This window comes from Canis aureus, chromosome 26 (genome assembly GCF_053574225.1).
Source record: "Canis aureus isolate CA01 chromosome 26, VMU_Caureus_v.1.0, whole genome shotgun sequence".
Taxonomy (NCBI): Eukaryota; Metazoa; Chordata; class Mammalia; order Carnivora; family Canidae; genus Canis; species Canis aureus.
The window spans coordinates 28,443,823-28,464,590 of NC_135636.1; the positions used below are offsets into that span (position 1 = coordinate 28,443,823).

The following is a 20,768-nucleotide window of genomic DNA, read 5'->3' on the forward strand; positions in this document are numbered from 1 at the left end:
TTTATCCCCTGAGGATAAAGAGAGCAAACCCTATGGCAGTCATGTAATTGCTCAGTAATGACTTGAATGATGGGTAAATTCATCCATGTGGTACATATTTATCGAGTGCTGTATTGGTCAAGAAAATAGGGACCACTCTAGGTTTTCTGGCAAAGGGATTTAATATACGAGGTCAGGTGCTTACAAAGGTGGCTTGGGAAGGGCTAGATGGAGCAAAAAGAAGAGCTGGCGGTGTCACTGGTTTTCAAATTTACTGTTGTGGCTTGGCCCAGAGGGCCAGGATGCTCCTGCCTGGCCCAGAGGTGGGAAAGCTATAGGATTCTGTTGCTGCCCTGTTGTCCTCGAAGCTAGTGGTCAGGAGGGGATTGTAGAGTTCAACCAACTACTCCAAAAGTTAGGACTACAGACCTTCCTGTCTCCCACCACTGCTGCCAGAGGAAAGCAGTTTCTACCTCCCTCTGCCTTCCAGATATCATGTATGTGCTTCTCATGGGCACTACCTAATGTGTGCTCAGAACCTTGCTGGCAAGGGAGTCTGAGAGTGTGCATATCAGGGGAGAGCCTGGAAGGGTGTAGGAATGGCATCCAAGGCCAACAGACAAGATCTAGCAGAAGCACCTACCATATCACGTGGTGCCATATTGGATGCCCGATACCTACATCCACGGATATCACCTGTTTGGTTCCTGGACCTAATTCCAATGTTGGGTGGGGTCCCATCCCCCACCCCCAATGCCAAGCAATTCTCAGACAGCAGCACAGTGTCCAAGAATCCCAACTCAACTCTGATGCTATCTACCTGGAGATAACAGCAAATTCCACAGGTTAAAGGTTCAGTCCTGCAAGATTATCCTCACCCCCACTTTATCCAGTTGCAAGCAACCTATGCTTCTGATGGACCACAGATTGGAGGTTCCAGAGACCTTCTCCTTAGGTTCTATTAATTTGCTAGAGCAGCTCATGGAACTCAGGGGAACATTTACGTTTATCAGTTTGTTAAAGGATATAATAAAGGATACAGATCAACATGTATCCAATGAAGAGATACATGGGGTGAGGTATGGGGAAGGGAGCATGGAGCTTCTGTGCCCACTCTGGGTGGCCACTCACCCTGCACATCCCTGTGTTCGCCAACCTGGAAGCTGTCCAAACCCAGTCCTTTGCAGTTTTTATGGAGGCTTTATTACATAATCATGATTATGTCATTGGCTGTGGCTGATTCAACCTCCAGCTCTTCCTCACTCCCCAGAGGTTGGGACTTAATGTTCTGACCCATCTGTCAGATAGTTGGTCCTCTCAGCAACCAGCCTGCCCTTGGATCAGGGCCAAAAGCTACTTTCATTAATAATAAAACAAAAATAAATAAATAAGTTACCCATTTCACTTTTATGGCTTTGAAGCATTTTCAGGATCTGTGGACAAAGACCAAATATATCTGACAAATATGTTTTGGTCATCTGAACAAGTGCATATTTTTATGCATCATTATATTATAATGTATAAATGAATTCACTGATTCAGTAAATATTTATTGAATGCCCACTCTGTGCCAAGGATTACTCCAGGTTTGGGGATAGAACAGTTAACAAAAAGAGACCAAAAGTCCCTGCCTTCATGGAACTAGGCAGATAATAGATAAGTAAGTAAAACACATAATTTATTAAATAATGATAATTCTACAAAGAAAACAAAAGCAGAGAAGGATAGGAAGCAAAATTTTTGTTAGGCCAGCCTGGGAAAACCAATGAATAATGAGTAAATCATTGAATTAATGAATTTTTCACAATGCCCCAGTGTTATGATGTAAGCTTAGTATTAACTAGGTTTGAGTAGCTCAGAATTCATTTGATGTGAATGAATTTCTTGTAGTTTCAGTGTCAGTTCTCAGTTGAGAGATACCTACTGGATTAGGCAGGGTTAGTTAGGAAGTGGGGTTGCTGGTGAGGGCACAGATCCTTCTGACTTCCTGGTTCTCCTGTGCTAACAAACTCCTCCTAGTACCAGTAATGCAATAGCAGTAGCTAAGGTTTATTATTTACTATATGCTGGCACCATTCTAAGCTTTTTACATGTTAACTAATTTTATCCTCACAAACAACCCAGTGAGAGGAGTACTCTGATTATTCTCATTTTACAGATATGAAACTGAGAGATTTTTTTTTCTTTAAGATTTTTTATTTATTTATTCATGAAAGACAGAGAGACAGAGATAGAGACATAGGCAGAGGGAGGCAGGCTCCCTAGACCTCCCAGGACCTGGGACCATGACCTGAGCCAAAGGCAGACGCTCAAACACTAAGCCACCCAGGTGCCTCCAAACTGAGAGATGTTAAAAGACTTACCAAGATCACTTAGAAAAATAAGTGGCAGAGTCTAACCTAACCCCTCCAAAGCTGCTTTTAGTGTGTCGGCTCCATTAAGTTCTATAAGGTCTTGGGAGTAACTGGAATCACTGAGCCAGATGAAGGGGTTAGGATTGTGATGTAGGTGGGAAGAGGCTGAGATTAGCCAGGGCCACAGTAAGGGTCCCCCTGGCTTGTATAGTTCTTTTCTATCCTTTCCAGGCCTCTCTTCCTAACTGTGCTGACCTTCTAGGTGCCAAACCAGTGTGTGGAGGCTCCAGTATACCCCACGCCTCCAGTATACAGCCCTGGCAAACAGGGATTCAAACCGAAAGGACCAAACCCTGCTGCCCCCATGACCAGTGCCACGGGGGGCACAGTGGCCACCTTTGACTCCCCACCAACGCTGAAGACCCGACGGGCCAAAGGTGCCAGCGGACTCCCAGAAGGTGGGCCCACAGCTTACCAGGGGCATCTCTCCTCAGCATTCAATTGTCCATAAGGCTGCCTAGTTCTGGTCTTTCCATTTGTGTTGGTTTGGATTAAGTTTGGTTGTGTGTAGTGAAAAATCCAAAATAAGAGTGACTTTAAATGATAGAATTTTATTTTTCTCCTGTGTGAAACAAGGCCAATGACAGGTATTTTGGAAATTGTGTCCTTATGTGTGGTCATCAGGCCCCCATATTTCTTCTGTTTTTTTGCTCTGCTACCCCTCGGGCATAGCTGCTTTTTTATTTATTATTATTCTTTTTTTAGTTTATTTATTTGACAGAGCACGAGCCAGGGAGTGGCAGGCAGAGGGAGAGGGAGAAGCAGGTTCCCCGCTGAGCAGGGACCCCTACATAGGGCCTGGGATCTCAGGACCCTGGGATCATGACCTGTGCTGAAAGCAGACACTTAAGTGACTGAGCCACCCAGGCGCCCTATAGCTTCTGTTATCAGAAGCTTATCTGGTGCCTTATCACGTAATATGGCTGCTGGAGTTCCACTCATCAATTTCATATTCCAAGCAGTAAAAAGAATAGAAGGGGCATCTCCCAGCTTCTAGAAGTTCTGCATGATGCTTTCACTTAGATCTCATTGATCACAACTCAGTCATATGACTATCTCTAGCTGCAAAGGAATCTGGGAAATGTCTCTTTTAGCTAGGAACATTGATGTTCCCATTATTCAGGGGATTTCTGAGGAAAGGAGGGGGGCAGTGGATGTCACGAAGGCAAGCAGCAGTGTCTGTCACCCCTTCAGAGGTGCTAAGGATGGGACAGGGGCAGTGTTAGAAAGTGGTGGTAGAAGGGGAGGGCACAGAAATCAAGGATTTTTTAGGGGCTTTCCAGTCAACTACTTCTATCCCTCCTTTTACAAATATATGTTGAGTGTCTGTGTGCCAGGCTCAGTGTCCGGTACTGAGGACCCAGCATCATGGTCCATGATTTCTCTGCCCTCAGTTACAAGTTAATGGGAAAGACACACAGGGAAAACAGGATAATTGTTTATGGGATGCTCCAGGAAGGAGATTAGCAGGGTACTATGATTGAGAATAATGGGGAGAGACTGGAAAATGATGCTACTTCTCTATCTAGGGATGAGAAGGAAGCAGCTTTGTGGCTATCTGAGGGATGAGCATACCAGGCAAGGAGGAACAACAGGTGCACAAGCCCTGAAGTGGGACCATGCTTGATGTTTTTCAAGGTTAGCAAGGAGTCCACTGCAGCTGGATGGAGAGAAGGATGAGGTTGGCAGGAAGCAGAGGATGCATAGCCCTGTAGGCTACAGCAGAGAGGTTGGATTTTTTTTTTTAAAGATTTTATTTATTTATTCATGAGAGAGACAGAGAGAGAGAGGCAGGGACACAGGCAGAGGGAGAAGCAGGCTCCATGCAGGGAACCTGATGCCGGACTCGATCCCGGGTCTCCAGGATCACACCGTAGGCTGAAGGCGGTGCTAAACCGGTGGTTGGATTTTTATCCAAGGGCAGAGGGGAGCCTTTCAGAGGTTGTTCTGCTCTTCTAGCCAGAACATGTCCCGGGCTTTCCTCCTCCAGGCAGTGTTAGAGGCTCTGTGCTTCTTCCCCTGCCTGTCCGTGGGTTTGGACCTCCCAGGGTCTGGGCTTTCTGGCCCCACGTCCAACACACAGAATAGTAGGAGGCTGCTCTTGTTGCCTTCAATTATACACTAGCCTCACACCCCCACCCCAATCTTGTTTTTCAGCTGCAGGGAAGCCAAAGGCTCAGAAACTCAAGTGCTCATACTGTGACAAGTCATTCACCAAAAACTTCGACCTGCAGCAGCACATCCGAAGGTACCCAGGTGTGGTGGGGCAGGTGGCTCCTCGGCAGCCCAGGTCGGGAGGCCATCCACAGTAGAAACAAGTCTCCCTCTCAGTCCTCTTGCCAGGGTGGTGACCTGACCCCATCCATTCTGTTATGGTTCTCAGACCTCTGGTCCAAGGCAGGTCAGTTTTTCCCTCTTCTGTCTCAGGAGCAGTAGGAGGGATCTATGAGAGCTTTGGGGCCTGCCTGCTATGGTAGGGAAAGTCTGAGCCAGGTGCAGTGAGGGGAGAAATGTACTGCAACTATAGGGCCTTTGCCAGTGTGAGGGGTGCCTCAGTTCTAACCTCTGCAGAAAGGGCTGACCTCAAGGGCTGCCACAGTCTGCAAATATGACTCCATGAGGGTCTGTTCACTCAGGACTAACGTGCTACTTTCTGTCCTGAGAACATGCAGGGAGCCCCTCTGGGCCTTGGCTTTTCCATCTCTAAGTGTGTGTGTGGGGATCTTGTTCACTCTTTTTCACAGAGTGGGATACGTTGGTACCTGAGATGATTTTAGGTGCCTTGTGGTTATGGTGTTGAGAAATTCTGAAAGATGTAGAAAATTATTCTCTTTTTGAATTCTTTCAATCTTTGAAGCGTCAAAGAGGAAAGTCTCCATTTGGGTGCTAGTCTGTTTTGAACACCTCTCACATACTTGCTCATTTTTTATAGCAAAGAGAGAAGGAGAGAGCGCGTGGTCGCGTGCATATGTATATACCTCAGATTCCAATCGTGGCAGGCAGGGTCTCATGACCCTGAGATCAAGAATCAGATGTTTAACTGACTGAGCCACCCAGGTGCCCCAGCACTATTAACATTTTATATCACATCATTGTTTTTTGAGAGGGGCTAATCTGTGCTTGGTAGAGTGCTTAGCTGCATCCCTGACCTCTAACATTAGATGCCAGTGGCACCTCTCACTCCTCAGCTATGACAATCTAAAATGTCTCCAAATATTGCCAAATGTCCTCTGAAGGGCAAAATCAGACTCAGTTCTGAGACCCTCTAATCTACACTAGTGCCGTTCAATAGAACTTTCTGCAGGGATGGAAATGCCCAAATTGGCACTGTCCAGTAGGGTAGCCACTAACCATATGGGGCTACTGAGCACTTGAAATGTGACTAGTATGACTAAGAAACTGCATTTTTAATTTTTAATTTAACTTAATTTTAATGAATTTAAATAGTCCAGTGTGGTTTATGTTAACCTTGTTGGACAATGCAGCTCTATAGATCTTAATAATATTGTTTTATAAGTTATTGCATTTTTCATTACTTTTTATTGATAAGTGGTTTCCCATATAATGATAGGAAGCTTAATTTTTTAATTATTTTAAGTTTGAAAAATTGGATTGATTTGAAGGTAGATATTAAGTAATGGTTACAAGTGCTATGCTGTGATTGTGCTATTTCTCCTTCAAAGAATAAAATCCTGATTTAAGTAGGCTTAAACAGTTAGGAAATGTTTTATTTCACAGTATGAGATGGCAACAGAGAAGACCAGCTCTAGGGCTGGTTGATTCAGCAACTCAGTAAAGTCACTGGGAGCCCAGGGTCTGTCTGTCTCTGGCCTGGCTGCTTATCCTCATGGTGTCAGCAGCTTGTCACTAGATAGCCAACGGCACCCAGGATGCTCCACCTGGGCCTTCTTGGGGGCTATGAGCTCCTCTGCTGAGATCACATCCCAGCTCGTACATGAGAGTGCTGACCAGCTTTGTTTCCCACAGCCATACGGGGGAGAAGCCCTTCCAGTGCATTGCATGTGGCCGTGCCTTTGCCCAGAAATCTAATGTCAAGAAACACATGCAGACTCATAAGGTGTGGCCTCCAGGGCGTAGCGGTGGCACTGTCTCTCGCAACTCTGTGACCGTACAGGTCATGGCCCTCAACCCCAGCAGGCAGGAAGATGAGGAAAACGCAGGTAGGTAGAATTGAGGAATGCCGTTGTTCTCATACCTGTCCTTTGAAGCTTTGTGGGTTTCATTCCTAGCTGTGTGATCTTGGGCAATCGTCTTGACCCCTCTGGGCTTCAGTCTACTTCATCTATAAAGTGGTGCATAGCATCAAAGGAGGGATGGCAAATATACAGGAAGCCTGGCCTTACTCTAATACTGTGCCCATGGTAGACAACACTAATCAATCACCTGTCTTTTTTGCTGCGCATGGAATCTGCCTCAGAATCTGCTTTCACTGTATTGCTCCAGGCAGTCACTATCAGCTGACTTGAAATTGAAACCTGTTTGACTTCCATGGGCAGATGGTCTCCAAAGCTCCTTTATACTTTGTAGGATTCTCACACGAGCCATCACTTGTCCCTGTGCTGATGATCATGTCCTTGATATTGGTTTAATTCCTATTCTATATGGGGGTTGAGGACTACTAGGCCTAGAGCAGTACTGTTAACAAAAATGTAATATGAACAAACTTTCTAGTAGCTACATAAAAACAATTTAAAAAAAAAAAATCGAAATTAGAGACACCTGGGTGGCTCAGTGGTTGAGTGTCTGCCTTTGGCTCAGGGCATGATCCCAGGATCCAAGATTGAGTCTTGCATCAAGTTCCCCACAGAGAGCCTGCTTCTCCTTCTGTCTGTGTCTCTGCCTCTCTCTCTCTCATGAATAAATAGATAAAAATCTTTAAAAAATTAATTTTAATCATTTTTTAACCTAATATATTATCATCTTAACATATAATGTAAATAAGTTGTTGTGGGTTTTTTTTAAGATTTTGTTTATTTATTCCTAAGAGACACACAGAGAGAGGCAGAGACATAGGCAGAGGGAGAAGCAGACTCTTTGTGGGGAACTTAATGCTGGTCTCGATCCTAGGACCCTGGGATCATGACCTGAGTCAAAGGCAGATGCTCAATCACTGAGCTACCCAGGTGCCCCAGGAAATTTTTTTTTAAGATTTTATTTATTTATTTAAGAGAGAGAGACAGAGCTCAAGTGGAGGATGAAGAGCAGAGGGAGAAGGAGAAGCAGACTCCCCATTGAGCGGGAGACTGCTATGGGGCTCCATCCCAGGACCCTCGAATCATGACCTGATCTAAAGGCAGACACTTCCACCAACTGAGTCACCCAGGCACCCCAATATAAGGAAATTATTAATAAAATATTTTATATTCTTTTTTATACTGTTTTCAAAATCCAGGGTATATTTATGTTTACAGCATGTCTGGATATGGACCAGACACATTTCGAGTTCTCAGTCATCACATGTGGCTCATGGCCACTGTATTGGACGGTGTAGGCCCAGGGCCTAAGCCTGTCCTGTTTAGTCCCATGATTGAGCAATGCTTGTCACATACCAGCTAACAAAGGGGGTGTTTTGCTGCACTAGCAGCATGTGACCACTTTTGTTTGACCCTCCTGTTGGAACTAGCCCTACAGTGTGTTTAGTCATTCTGTGTGTGCCCTGTATATATTTTTGAGCTCTTTGGGGGAGGAATCTTTTCTTTTTTTTCTTTTCTTTTCTTTTCTTTTCTTTTCTTTTCTTTTTCTTTTCTTTTTCTTTTCTTTTTCTTTTCTTTTTCTTTTCTTTTCTTTTTTCTTTTTTCTTTTCTTTTCTTCTTTCTTTTCTTTTCTTTTCTTCTTTTTTATTATTTTAATTCTACTTACCATTCTAGAATTTGCCGTTGCCTTAATCCAAGCCTATGTTTTTACCTATGTCTTTTCTCTTTTTCTCTCTTCTCTTCTTCCTTTTCTTTCCTTCCCTTTCTTTTCTTTTCTTTTCTTTCTTCTTTTCTTTTCTTTTCCCTTTTTCTCTCTTCTCCCTTTCCTTCCCTTCCCTTTCCTTTTTTCTTTTTTCTCTTTTCTTTTCTTTTCTTTTCTTTTCTTTTCTGTTCCTACAGTGCCTGGCACCAGGGGTTCAACCATATAGCAAACATTTATGGAGGCCTACTGTGGAGGCCCCTGTTCTCAGAAAGTGAGGGAAGAACAGCTAAACAAATGATTGTAATTAAAACAAGGAGTCGGGGAGGCATGATGAATACAGCTAGGAATAGTGTTTGGGATTTTTAGCAACCACAGAGAGGCGGAGGGAAAGGCCAGTAGGGGAGATTTGAGGTAACAGCAATTTACCAATCAGGATGTAAGTATTCAGGAGGTGAGCATCTGGAATGGCTGTATCAGTACACAAAGCTGAATGTGAGTGTAGCGCCTTGAGTACAGTGTCCATCACCAAGCACGTGGTAGGTGGCAGGGTAAATCCAGCAACACACAGGAGGTGCTCTGTGGGTCCTTCCAGAATGTCATGGCTCCCTGTCCTGACTCTTCCCCTGCCCTTCTCAGTGACTTCATCCTTGGTTTTCGTCTGCAGGGTTGGGCCAGTCCCTGTCGAGTGCCCCACAGCCTCAGGCCTTGCCCGCAGCAGGTGAGGATGAAGGGGACAAATTGGAGGCCAAGCAGGTCGTTCTCATTGACAGCTCCTACCTGTGCCAGTTTTGCCCCAGCAAGTTCAGCACCTACTTCCAGCTCAAGTCCCACATGACCCAGCATAAGAATGAGCAGGTAAGTGCGTGGTGGGCAGCAGAGGTCACAACCACCCTAGGCATGAGCCTTGGCTGGTGTTAGGGTCTTGGACCCTGCCCAGGAAGGTCCAGGAATGGGCCCCACTGCAGTGAGCTACCATCTAACCACTTGTGATAGGCCAGGCTTACCCTCTCTGGGTGGGGTCAGCTTCCTGCGTCATGATGTTGCTAGGCCATGATAGGAAACTCACCTCTTAGGGGTTATATAATGGAGAAATCAAACAGGAGAAAGACAAACAAATAAACAAACAGGAGAAAAATTCTTAATACCCCAAGAAAATCTCATGTCTAAACACCTACCTATGAGAACTTAGGGCCCTAGTCTTGTTTTTTTTTTTTTTTTTTTAAATTAAGATGTAATTTGCATCCCACAAAATTCACCCCTTTTAAAGTATACACTTCAATAATGCCTGGGTGGCTCAGTCAATTAAGCATCTGACTCTTGATTTTGGCTCAGATCATGATCTCAGGGTGGTGAGATTGAGTCTTGCATCCAGCTCTGCTCTGGGCTTGGAGCCGGTTTAGGTTTCTCTCTCTCCCTCTTCCTCTGCCCCTCCTCCTACTCAGGTACATGTGCTCACTCTCTCTCTCCTTCTCTCTACAGTAAATAAAACGGGACACCTGGGTGGCTCAGCGGTTGGGCAACTCCCTTCAGCTTGGGGTGTGATCCCAGGGGTCCTGGATAGGGTCCTTCATTGGGCTCCTTGCAGGGAGCCTGCATCTCTGCCTCTCTCTCTGTGTCTCTCATGGATAAATAAATAAAATCTTTACAAACAAACAAACAAATAAAATCTTTTAAAAAAAGAAAATTCAGAAAAATTTAAAGAATGTATAGGTTGGGTGCACCTGGGTGGCTCAGTAGATTGGATGTCTGCCTTTGGCTTAGGTCATGATCCTGGAATCCTGGGATCCAGCCCCGTGTCAGGTTCCATGCTCAGTGGGGACTCGGCTTCTCCTTCTCCCTGTCCCTCTGCCCCCCTCCTCCCGCTTATGCTTGCTCTCTGTCACTCACTCACTCTCTTAAATAAATAAAACACTTTTTAAAAAAATTTTTTATTTATTCATGAGAGACACAGGAGCCTGATGTGGGACTCCATCCCTGGACCCTGAGATCATACCCTGAGCTGAAGTCAACCACTGAGCCACCCAGGTGTCACTCAAATAAATAAAATCTTTTTTTAAAATTAAAAAAAAAACAGGATCCCTGGGTGGCGCAGCGGTTTGGCGCCTGCCTTTGGCCCAGGGCGCGATCCCGGAGACCCAGGATTGAATCCCACATCGGGCTCCTGGTGCATGGAGCCTGCTTCTCCCTCTGCCTGTGTCTCTGCCTCTCTCTCTCTCTCTCTCTGTGCCTATCATAAATAAATAAAAATTAAAAAAAAAAAAAAATTAAAAAAAAATAAAATTTAAAAAATAAAATTAAATAAAAACAATGTATAGGTTGAGGAATGTATCTATTATATGCTGGACACCTGCTAAATGCTTTACATTCAATATTTTTTTAATCTTCATAACAGCCTTAGAGATAGGCATTTCCAGTATATCCAAATGAAAAACTAAGGCCCAGAGGGGCAAAGTGACCTATCCAGATCCACAGTGCCAGTAACCGACTGGGTCAGAGCTCAAAGCCAAACCCCATGTCATTAACCGCCTTGCAGTATATCCTCCCCAGAATGCAGCACAAAATCCACCATATTTTGTAAAGCTTCTATTTTTCTTATTTTTTTTTTAATTTTATTTATTTATTCATGATAGTCACAGAGAGAGAGAGAGAGAGAGGCAGAGACACAGGCAGAGGGAGAAGCAGGCTCCATGCAGGGAGCCCGATGTGGGATTCGATCCCGAGTCTCCAGGATCGCGCCCTGGGCCAAAGGCAGGCGCCAAACCGCTGCGCCACCCAGGGATCCCTATTTTTCTTATAATTGGGATCTATACACACATAAGTTTTGAATTGTACTTTTTTTTCTGATAACTTTTTTTCTTAACTTTTTCTCTTGGAAGAATTATAGAGTCACATAGTCAAGATAATTATAGAGTCAAGATAGTAGGGAGAGATCCCTTATACCCTTCAGTCAGTTTCCCTCCATGATTACATCTTACATTAAGTACAGCCTGATAGCTACACTAGGAAACTGACATGAGTATAAAGCATATGTATAGTTCTTTGCCATTTTACTACCTGTGTAGGTTTGTATTGCAATCGCAGACTATTCCATCACCACAAAGATCTTTCTTGTTCCACCCCTCATTAGTTACACCTGCTTTTCTCTTCTGCAATATCCTAGCCTCTGCAAGCCACTAATCAGTTTGTCTTTATAAGTTTGTCATTTTGAGAACGTTGTAAGTGGAATCATCCCTATGGGGCCTTTTGAGATTTTTTTTTTTAATAAGCATAAATTCTCTTGAGATTTGTGCTTTCTATTTTTTTTTAAAGATTTTATTTATTTATTCATGAGAGACACAGAGAGAGGCAGAGACATAGGCAGAGGGAGACGCAGGTTCCATGCAGGGAGCCCGATGTGGGACTCAATCCTGGAACTCCAGGATTATGCCCTGAGCTGAAGGCAGACACTCAATTGCTAAGCCACCCAGGCGTCCCTGTGCTTTCTATTTTTTTTTTTTTTCGCTTTCTATTTTTTAACCTAATTTTATATTGAAAATTTTCTCATGTTACTGTTTTTAAAAAACATAATTTTTAACAGCTATATTTTTAAAAATCCCATTGTTTTAATATGCGGGATATGAACTGTGTTTTGCTGTTGTAAGCAAAACCATGGTAAGCATCACTATAATCAAATCTTTGTCCAAATCTCTAACTTTTCTCTTACCCTAGATCCCCAACGGGGGGTTGAGGAAATTAAGCTAGAATACCCTTGGGGAAAATCGCAGAAAACTTTGACTCAAACTGCTTAGACAATTAAGAGGTTTGTCATTACACATAATAAGAAAACCCAAGATTGGGCAGCTCCAGGCCTGAGATGGTCAGTTGACTTAATCCAACATCAGGGTCCCTGTGCCCTTCCAGCTCTTGTCTCTACCACCTCAGGGTATGACCTTATTCTGTACTGACAGATTGTCTGTGTTCCTGGGATGATAGTCACTCTTTGTAGGCAGTAGTCCAGACACAACAAACATGGGCTATCTTCTCTGTGTCTCTTCTAGGAGCAAGAAAACTTTTCCTAGAAGCCCTCTGTAGATCTCTCATCAGTCAAAGACAGTGCATGTGCTCTGTCACTTAGGAACTCATTATTACTCTGCAAATAATAGAAAATAATAGACATAACTAGTTAACTAGTTAGGGTTTTATCTCCCTTATGTTACAAGATGTCTGTAAGTAAGCAGTGTTGGGCTTGTATAGCAGGTCAGATATGTCATTGTAGACTCAGGCTTCTTCTGGTTTTCGGCCCTGCCATCTTTAGCCTGTGACTTTGATCTTCAAGATTGCATGATAGCTGCTATATCTGCAGATATCACCTGCTTTCCAGTCTGTATTCCAGTCAGGACAAATGAGAAAAATGGAAAGGATTTCTCTTTAAAAGCTTTTGCCTTTTGTGTTATAGAAGTAATGTCTTCCCTAAGGACTACTGCCTGCATATCACTGGCAAGAAAAGAGCTACGTGGCTGATACTAGATGCCAGGGAGCCAGGGAGATCAAGTATTTTAACTGGGCATGTTGCCATCCTGCACAAATCAGGGTTCACTTTGTTAGAAAGAACGAGCAAATGGAATTATACAGGCAATCAGGAGTATACTTGTCAAAGTATAATTTTCAAAATTTAAAAATATAACTCTCATATAAATAACAGTGAGCATGAGCCAGAATTTTATATAACTCATTAATAAGGAAATTAAAAGGATGACAAAGCCAGTTCAGATGAGGATCTAAGAGACTGGTATTGTGTCCTTCTGGTGTTGGTTAATTCTGCCAGTAAAAAAAAGGAATATTCTTTTTTTAAAGATTTTATTTATTTATTCATGAAAGACACATAGAGGCAGAGACATAGGTAGAGGGAGAAGGAGGCTTCCTGTGGGGACCCTGACATGGGACTCAATCCCAGAATCCCAGGATCACAATCTGAGCCAAAGGCAGATGCTCAGCCACTGAGCCACCCAGGTGCCCCTAGAAAGGAATATTCAAATAAGATCGCTAAGGTAGATACAAATCTGGTGAATGTCCTATAGGGCAATAAAACCCATGACCTTTGGGGATATCTTTTCTACCTACAAAAATCATTTATATTGGATCTGTTTTTGCAAATTATATTTAACTCTAGAATCTGGATCTTGATCAATAGTAAATGGTCAAAGCAAGGCACATCCCCCAGAGTGAGATGCTCTAGGCAAGCTTGTTAGACAGAACTTCTCAAAGTGAGGTGCCCAAAGCAGCAGCTTCAGCTTCCATCACCTGGGTACTTGTTAGGAATGTACATATTCGGGCCACCCACACCTGCCGGATCAGATGCTCTGGGAATGGTACCCAACAATATGTTACTGCAATGAACCCTCACATTGGAGAGCCACTACTGTGGTACAACACCAGAAGGACACAATGTTGTATTGTATTTCCAGGTTTGGGATAAGTTTTCTAAATATACCCAGGTCACACAGCACCTGAGGGAAAGGTAATGGGGCCTTGTGACTGGCTAAGCAGAGAGGATTCTCTAATCAAAACAAAACAGAGATCCAGCAGCAGGGGGAGCAGGGGAGCAGTCTGCCTTCCCTCACCTGGTCTCTGTCTTCCCTCAAGGTATACAAGTGTGTGGTCAAAAGCTGTGCACAGACGTTTCCAAAGCTCGACACATTTCTGGAGCATATCAAGAGCCACCAGGAGGAGCTAAGCTATCGCTGCCACCTCTGTGGCAAGGACTTCCCGTCTCTCTATGATCTGGGTGTGCACCAGTACTCCCATAGCCTCCTGCCACAGCACAGCCCCAAGAAGGACAGTGCCGTCTACAAGTATGTGCCCTTGTACTACCCCTCTCTCTCCCTGCAGGGACCCCAGGGCTCTGCAGCCTTCTGGTTCTGACTGCTAAGGACCTGAGGGAGAAGATGCAGGCCCTCCTTATAGAATTCTTCAACTTGGTAGACATTTATCCTAAAAAATAATCTGAAAAAAAGAGAAACCAGTAGTTTTTCATTCATGATGGAAAAAGGATTTGATTTTTCCCCCCAAACTAAAAATATCATGAAAATATTATTTTGTCTGATAATCTACAAAATTTAGGTGACAGAATGGTACACTGATTCTTAGAATGTGCAAGCACATATTGGAAAGCAAAAATCATAAAGATAAGATTCGTTTGTTTTATAACCTACACAATTCAGTTTAAAGTTGAAGCTATAGTCTGATCCTTAGAATGACCAAAGACTGAACCAAGTGCAGATTTTTTTTTAAAAGATTTTATTTATTTATTCATGAGAGACCCAGAGAGAGAGGCAGAGACACAGGTAGAGGGAGAACCAGGCTCCATGCAAGGAGTCTGATGTGGGACTCGATCTCAGGACTCCAGGATCATGCCCGGTGCTGAAGGCAGACACTCAACCACTGAGCCACCCAGGCGTCCCCCAAGTGCAGATTTTATTTGGAATGATTTTTTCTGACAGTCCTTTACATCACTTTAGTCTTCTGTTGTAGTCAGAGCATCCCTTTGGCAGAAATGAAGAAGGGCTCCCTCAGTTTTGTCTGATGAATCCTGTCATCTTCAAATCATTCTTGTTGAGCTCTCAGTCCTGTGACCATCCTCACTGAGTTTCTCTTATTTGGTTGTTTTCTAATCGCTCTTCCAGCCTTCCTGAGTTGATGGGTTATCCGCAGGCACCTAACATCATTTTCATTAGTGTGAAATCCCACATTTTTGCCTGGAGTCATTTTGTTGTGTGTTCCCCTTATGTCATCGGGGAGCAGCTGCCTCACAAAACCCTGCACAGAGTGCGTGGGAATAGGTATTAATGATAAGCAAGGAGGGGTATTTGTCAGGGGACTTCTCCCAGTTCTTAGTGAATATTTTCATGTTGGAATGGTTTTGCTTCTCTGTACAAACTTGCGTCTGTAGAGATTTATCCAGTAACCTCTGTTACTCCTGGGTGACGTGTCTAGGCTTCAGATAAGTAACAACAGACCCTGCTTTTAGAATGCACAGGCTTTGGGATGCCTGGGTGGCTCAGTGGTTGAGCATCTACCTTCAGCTCAGGGCGTGATCCCAGGGTCCTAGGATTGAGGCTCACACTGGGTTCCTCACAGAGAGCCTGCTTCTCCCTCTGCCTGTGTCTCTGCCTCTCTTTTTGTGTCTCTGATGAGTGAATAAATAAAATATTTTTCAAACAAAAAAAATGCACAGGCTTCTTAGGGAGACAGGTGTGTAAATATGCTTACATGTACTGTGACAAAATGCTAATGTATATGTAGATATAAGGTACACAAGTACCACAGTGTGACATTGGAAGATGTCCCTAAAGCAGTGATATCTGAACCGGGTTTTGAAGGATGAATAGGAGTTTGCCAAATAGACAGTGGGTAGAGTAGAGTGTATTCCTAGTAGGAGGAACACCAAGTGTAGAGACATAAAATGAAATACCAAGTGGCTTAGAAAGATTGTTGTATAGAGTAGAAGTGGAAGAAATGATGTTAAGATGTGGCCTAGGGGAAAAAGTAGGGCCAGGGTAAAAAGGGCCTGTAGAAACCACAAAAGCATTGAGAAATTAACAGGGAGACCAGGCCTTAAGTGGGTATGTATAGGGCAGCTTGCCCTGGAGGAGATTGAGTAGTAGAGCCAGAGAGGTAGGAAAACCAGGCAAAGCTTTGGCTAGTCAAGGGGTAGAGATTTCTGGTTAGTGATGGATAATTCCCATTTGTATTCAGGGGGCATTTTCTTTTGCTTTTGCCTTAACAATTTGTGGATTATCTGCGAGTTCCCATGACTGTGTGGCTCTCTGGAGTGAGATGCCAAAGTAAAAGGAAGAGAACACCTACTATGAGCCAAGCTCTGACTTAGGGACATTGATTTTTTTACCACATTTGTTTTGTTATATTCTAAGCTATTTGAGGATAATTTGCTGACATGATGCTCTTTTACCCTTTGACTTGAGTGTACATTTTCTGGAAGTAAGGACAATCTCTTATATAAGTACTGTATAGTTATCAAAATCAGAAAGTTAAATCAATACAGTTCTGTTTCCTAATATACAGACCTTATTCAAAAATTTGCAATTGTTTCAATAACATCCTTTATAGACAAAGTAAATGTTTTTTCTGGCTAGGGATCTAAGCCAGGTTCACACATTACACATCAGATAGTGTGTCTTTATTCTCTTTTAAGCTGGAACAGCTGCTCATTAAGTCTTTGTCTTTCATGACTGTTATATTTTTGAAGAATATAGGCCAGTTATTTTGTAGAATGTCTTCAGTTCGGATCTATCTGATTTGACCTCAAGTTAGATGCAGAATTGGCACTCTTGGCAGGAAATATCGCAAAGTAATGCTCTGTCCTCAGCACATCATATCAGCAGGCACATGACATTGGTTTGCCCCGTGTTGGGGATGTTACCTTGGATGACTTAGTGAGGGTGGCATTTCTGGGAGGAAGTTTTAATTCTTTTTTTTTTTTAAGATTTTATTTATTTATTCATGAGAGAGAGAGAGAGAGAGGCAGAGACACAGGCAGAGGGAGTAGCAGGCTCCATGCAGGGAGCCCGATGCGGAATTCGATCCCGGGACTCCAGGATCACGCCCTGAGCCAAAGGCAGACGCTCAACCGCTGAGCCACCCAGGCATCCCGGCAGTTTTAATTCTAATGGTTATTGCTGAACTACCTTCCACACAAACCTGTGTCTCCTCACTGCTCAAGCCTGTGAAGTTCTTGCCATCTCCTACCTTACCCACCTGCAAGATCTCTGTCCCCCTGGGAGCTCTCTCCCACCTGACTTGCTCTTTCTTTCTTGCCATCTGGAGGCATTTAGCCTGTGGTTTTCAGAGTGTGGCCTGAGGGAGTCTGCTGGGCCTACCACAGGTGCAGCCTCCCTGTGAGTTACCCATGGTGGCCCTGGTATGCAGATGTCAGGGCCCATGTTTTTACTTTGAGCATGAATTGCCCATTTACCTGTGGCATTCCTCACTGGAATCTCATCATAAATAGGTCCATTTGTTGGCAAATGTTTTAATGATCGGGAGACTAGGGAGTGGCTTGTGACCTGAAACTGCTGTTTTGAAGGCTTGTTAGCCAGTGATGTTATGAGTAGAGACTGTGTTTATAATGCTTTGTGATGTATGAGCAGTTTGGCACAGTTGTGTCCTTTGACTCTTGTGACAATCTTAAGAATGAACAAAGGGCACATCCATTTGCGATTCCTACCCCATTTTAGGGATGAGGAAACTGAGGGTCAGAAACAAGCAGGTGCCAGGCCTGGATCCTTGTCTGGCTGACTCTTTCACATAACACATTGTCACTGGCGCTCAAATCAGGTTATGAACAGGACAGATGGGGTCCCTGCCTCCAGAGCCCAATTGCTGATCATAATCAAGTAAGCAAGTAAATAAATAATAATCATAGATAATAAGTGCTAAGAAGAAAATAAAACTGGGTGACCTGATAGGGAGTGCCTAGGGGTAGGCCATAGGGGACAACTTGGGACAGGGTGCTCAAGGATGGCATCCCTAAGGAGGTGACATTTGAAGTGAGACCTGAAGGTTAAGAAGGTGCTACCCAAGGGAATACTTGGGGAAGAGTGTTCCAGGTAGCAGGAACATCAAGTGCAAAGGCCCTGAGGTAGGAAAGAGTTTAGTGTATTCAAGGTATATTAAGAAGGCCAAGATGGCTGGAGCAAAATTGAAGTGAGCAGTGGAGAAAGATGAAGTCTGAGAGGTAGGAGTGGTCAACCCACTAGAGCCTCATAAGCTGAGGTAGGGACTTCTAAGCAAGGATGTGACATGGTCTGATTTTTTTTCTTTTTTTAATTTTCATTTTCTAAAGACTCCCTCTGGTGCTTGCTTCGGCAGCACATATACTAAAATTAGAACGATACAAAAAAAAAAAAATTAGAACGATACAGAGAAGATTAGCGTGGCCCCTGCACAAGGATGACATGCAAATTCGTGAAGCATTCCATAGAAAAAATAAAACAAAATAAAAATAAAGACTCCCTCTGGGGCTCCTGGCTGGCTCAGTCAGTAGAGCATGTGACTTTTTATCTCAGGGTCATGAGTTCAAGCTCCACATTGGGTGTGGAGCCTACTTAAAATTTTTTTTTAAAAAAGGAAAAGAATAGGGGTGCCTGGATGGCTCATTTGGTTAAGTGTCTGCCTTTGGCTCAGGTCACAGTCCTGGGATGGAGCCCCTGTCCAGCTCCCTACCTGGCAGGGAGTCTGCTTCTCCCTCTTCCTCTGCATATTCCTTGGCTTGTGCGCACTCTGTCTCTCAAATAAATAAATAAAATCTTAAAAAAAAGGGGGTGGGGGGCGGGGGCAGCCCAGGTGGCTCTGTGGTTTAGCGCCACCTTCAGCCCATGGCCTGATCCTGGAAACCCAGGATCGAGTCCCACATCGGGCTTCCTGCATGGGGCCTGCTTCTCCCTCTGTCTGTATCTCTGCCTCTCTCTGTGTGTGTGTGTCTCTCATGGATGAATAAATAAAATCTTTAAAAAAAAAAAAAAGAATGAATTAATTAAATGTAGAATTTTGCTTCTCAGTGTTGGCCCTGGGGGAGAATGGCTGGTTCCTGGGCCACTCCAGTCTCCACACACTGCTCTGTCTCCTCTCTTGCTCCTTCCCATGTAGGTGTGTCAAATGTGTCAACAAATACTCTACCCCCGAGGCCCTGGAGCACCACCTGCAGACAGCAACTCACAACTTCCCCTGCCCACACTGCCAGAAGGTGGGTACCACTGTCCTTTCTGGGCTGGGGCAACAATAGGGGGTGGGAGATGGTAGAGCAAACACCTCATGTCTCCTCCCCTCCTGCATCAGTACATGCAGCAAAGCCTGGGCTTGTCTCCAGAGACGACACTTCACCTTTGAGGAGTAAGAGCCCTGCCTGGCTCATTTGAGCCACTAGATAGCACACAGGGCCACCCTGGGGCCCCTGCTGGGTCCGGCCAGGCCAGGCTGTGCTGATGTGGGGTGAGGCCTCTCCTGAGCCCAGGCCCAGCATCTCCAGTGGCCTCCAACTTCCTGATATGTTATCCATCTTGTTACTGGTTCTTCTTTTCAGTGAATCTGAAAGCCATCACTGAAGCCTGTCCTTTCATATCATCAGATATCCAGGCAGTGTCCTAATTTCTAATTGTCTCAGAAACATCATAATTTTTGTCAGGTTTCTTTGTTTGAATCAGGTCCACATACTCTAATTGCTTTCTGTTCATCAATAGGTTCCCCCTACCAGTGCTTCTTCCTCTCTTTTCTTTTCTTTTCTTTTCTTTTCTTTTCTTTTTTTTTCTTTTCTTTTCTTTCTTTTCTTTTCTTTTTTTTCTTTTTCTTTCTTTCTTTTTTTTCTTTTTCTTTCTTTTTCTTTCTTTCTCTCTGTATCTCTAATAAATAAAATCTTTAAAAAAAATCTCATATTAGGAACTGATTGTAATTTAGTGGGTTAGATGGTGACTTTTTTTTTTTAAGATTTTATTATTTATTTATTTATTCAAGGGGGGGAGGGGCAGAGACACAGGCAGAGGGAGAAGCAGGCTCCATGCAGGGAGCCCAACGTGGGACTTGATCCCGGGTCTCCAGGATCAGGCCCTGGGCTGAAGGCGGCACTAAACTGTTGAGCCACCCGGGCTGCCCCAGATGGTGACTTTATAAACGTAGATGAACAGGAGCACCTGGCCAGCTCAGGTGGTAGAACTTGCGACTCTTGATCTCGGGGTCATGAGTTTGAACCGCACATTGGGGGTAGAGTTTACTTTAAAAAATAATAATAATAAATAAATGAACAACATGTATATGAACATTCAAGGGCAGAATCTGTGTTGCCTTATGTGACATTGGAGAGTCAGAGAGGGCTTCCCAGAAGCAGTGACACCCGAGTTAGGTCTTGAAGGCTAGGTAGAAATTTGTCAGGCTAAGAGAGAAAGGCCTCCTGGGTAGAAGAAGAAGCCTAGCAGAAGCTCAGAGCATGCATTATGGGTGAGTAGGGGGAGCCGTGAGGAGCCGTGAGGTTCTAAGGGCTCAGCCTGACACTGGGCCCTGATCCCTTTTGGGCAGGAAGGAAATTGTTTCTGTAAGTGTGGGAAAGGAAAAACCTCTTAAGCTCAGAAGATGGTGAGGGCTAGTGAATCAGACCTAACACCAACTCCTCTCTTCTGACAGGTGTTTCCTTGTGAACGCTACCTGCGACGGCATCTGCCCACCCATGGAAGTGGGGGCAGGTTCAAGTGCCAGGTGTGCAAGAAGTTCTTCCGGCGGGAGCACTACCTCAAACTGCATGCTCACATCCACTCAGGTGGGTTCCCTGTCCCCATCAACTCCTGCCCAGCCTACACTCTCCCCTAACTCCCTCTCTATTCCCCTTCCCACCCTGCTCTGGCCTTTGCCAGCCCTCTTCTCCCCATCCAATTCCTCCCAACTCTTTCTTCACCCCCTTCCAAATCCCCTTTCTGG

At 44.2% G+C, this 20,768-nt stretch overlaps 1 protein-coding gene and 1 non-coding gene across 3 annotated transcripts in view; both read left to right on the top strand.

Annotated features, from left to right (window-relative positions):
- The window catches only part of ZNF341 (zinc finger protein 341), a 44,850-nt gene that overhangs the window by 15,974 nt on the left and 8,108 nt on the right, over nt 1-20,768 (top strand). For both annotated transcript variants that reach the window (XM_077872780.1, XM_077872781.1), the window contains 7 exons: nt 2,596-2,791; nt 4,551-4,641; nt 6,381-6,574; nt 8,974-9,164; nt 13,932-14,140; nt 18,954-19,050; nt 20,478-20,610. In XM_077872780.1, coding sequence (XP_077728906.1) covers nt 2,596-2,791; nt 4,551-4,641; nt 6,381-6,574; nt 8,974-9,164; nt 13,932-14,140; nt 18,954-19,050; nt 20,478-20,610 — 1,111 coding nt within the window. The remainder of the gene's footprint in view (nt 1-2,595; nt 2,792-4,550; nt 4,642-6,380; nt 6,575-8,973; nt 9,165-13,931; nt 14,141-18,953; nt 19,051-20,477; nt 20,611-20,768) is intronic.
- Nucleotides 18,191-18,292, top strand: LOC144298941 (U6 spliceosomal RNA). The gene has a single exon (XR_013365776.1). It is a non-coding gene; the product is annotated as a U6 spliceosomal RNA (small nuclear RNA).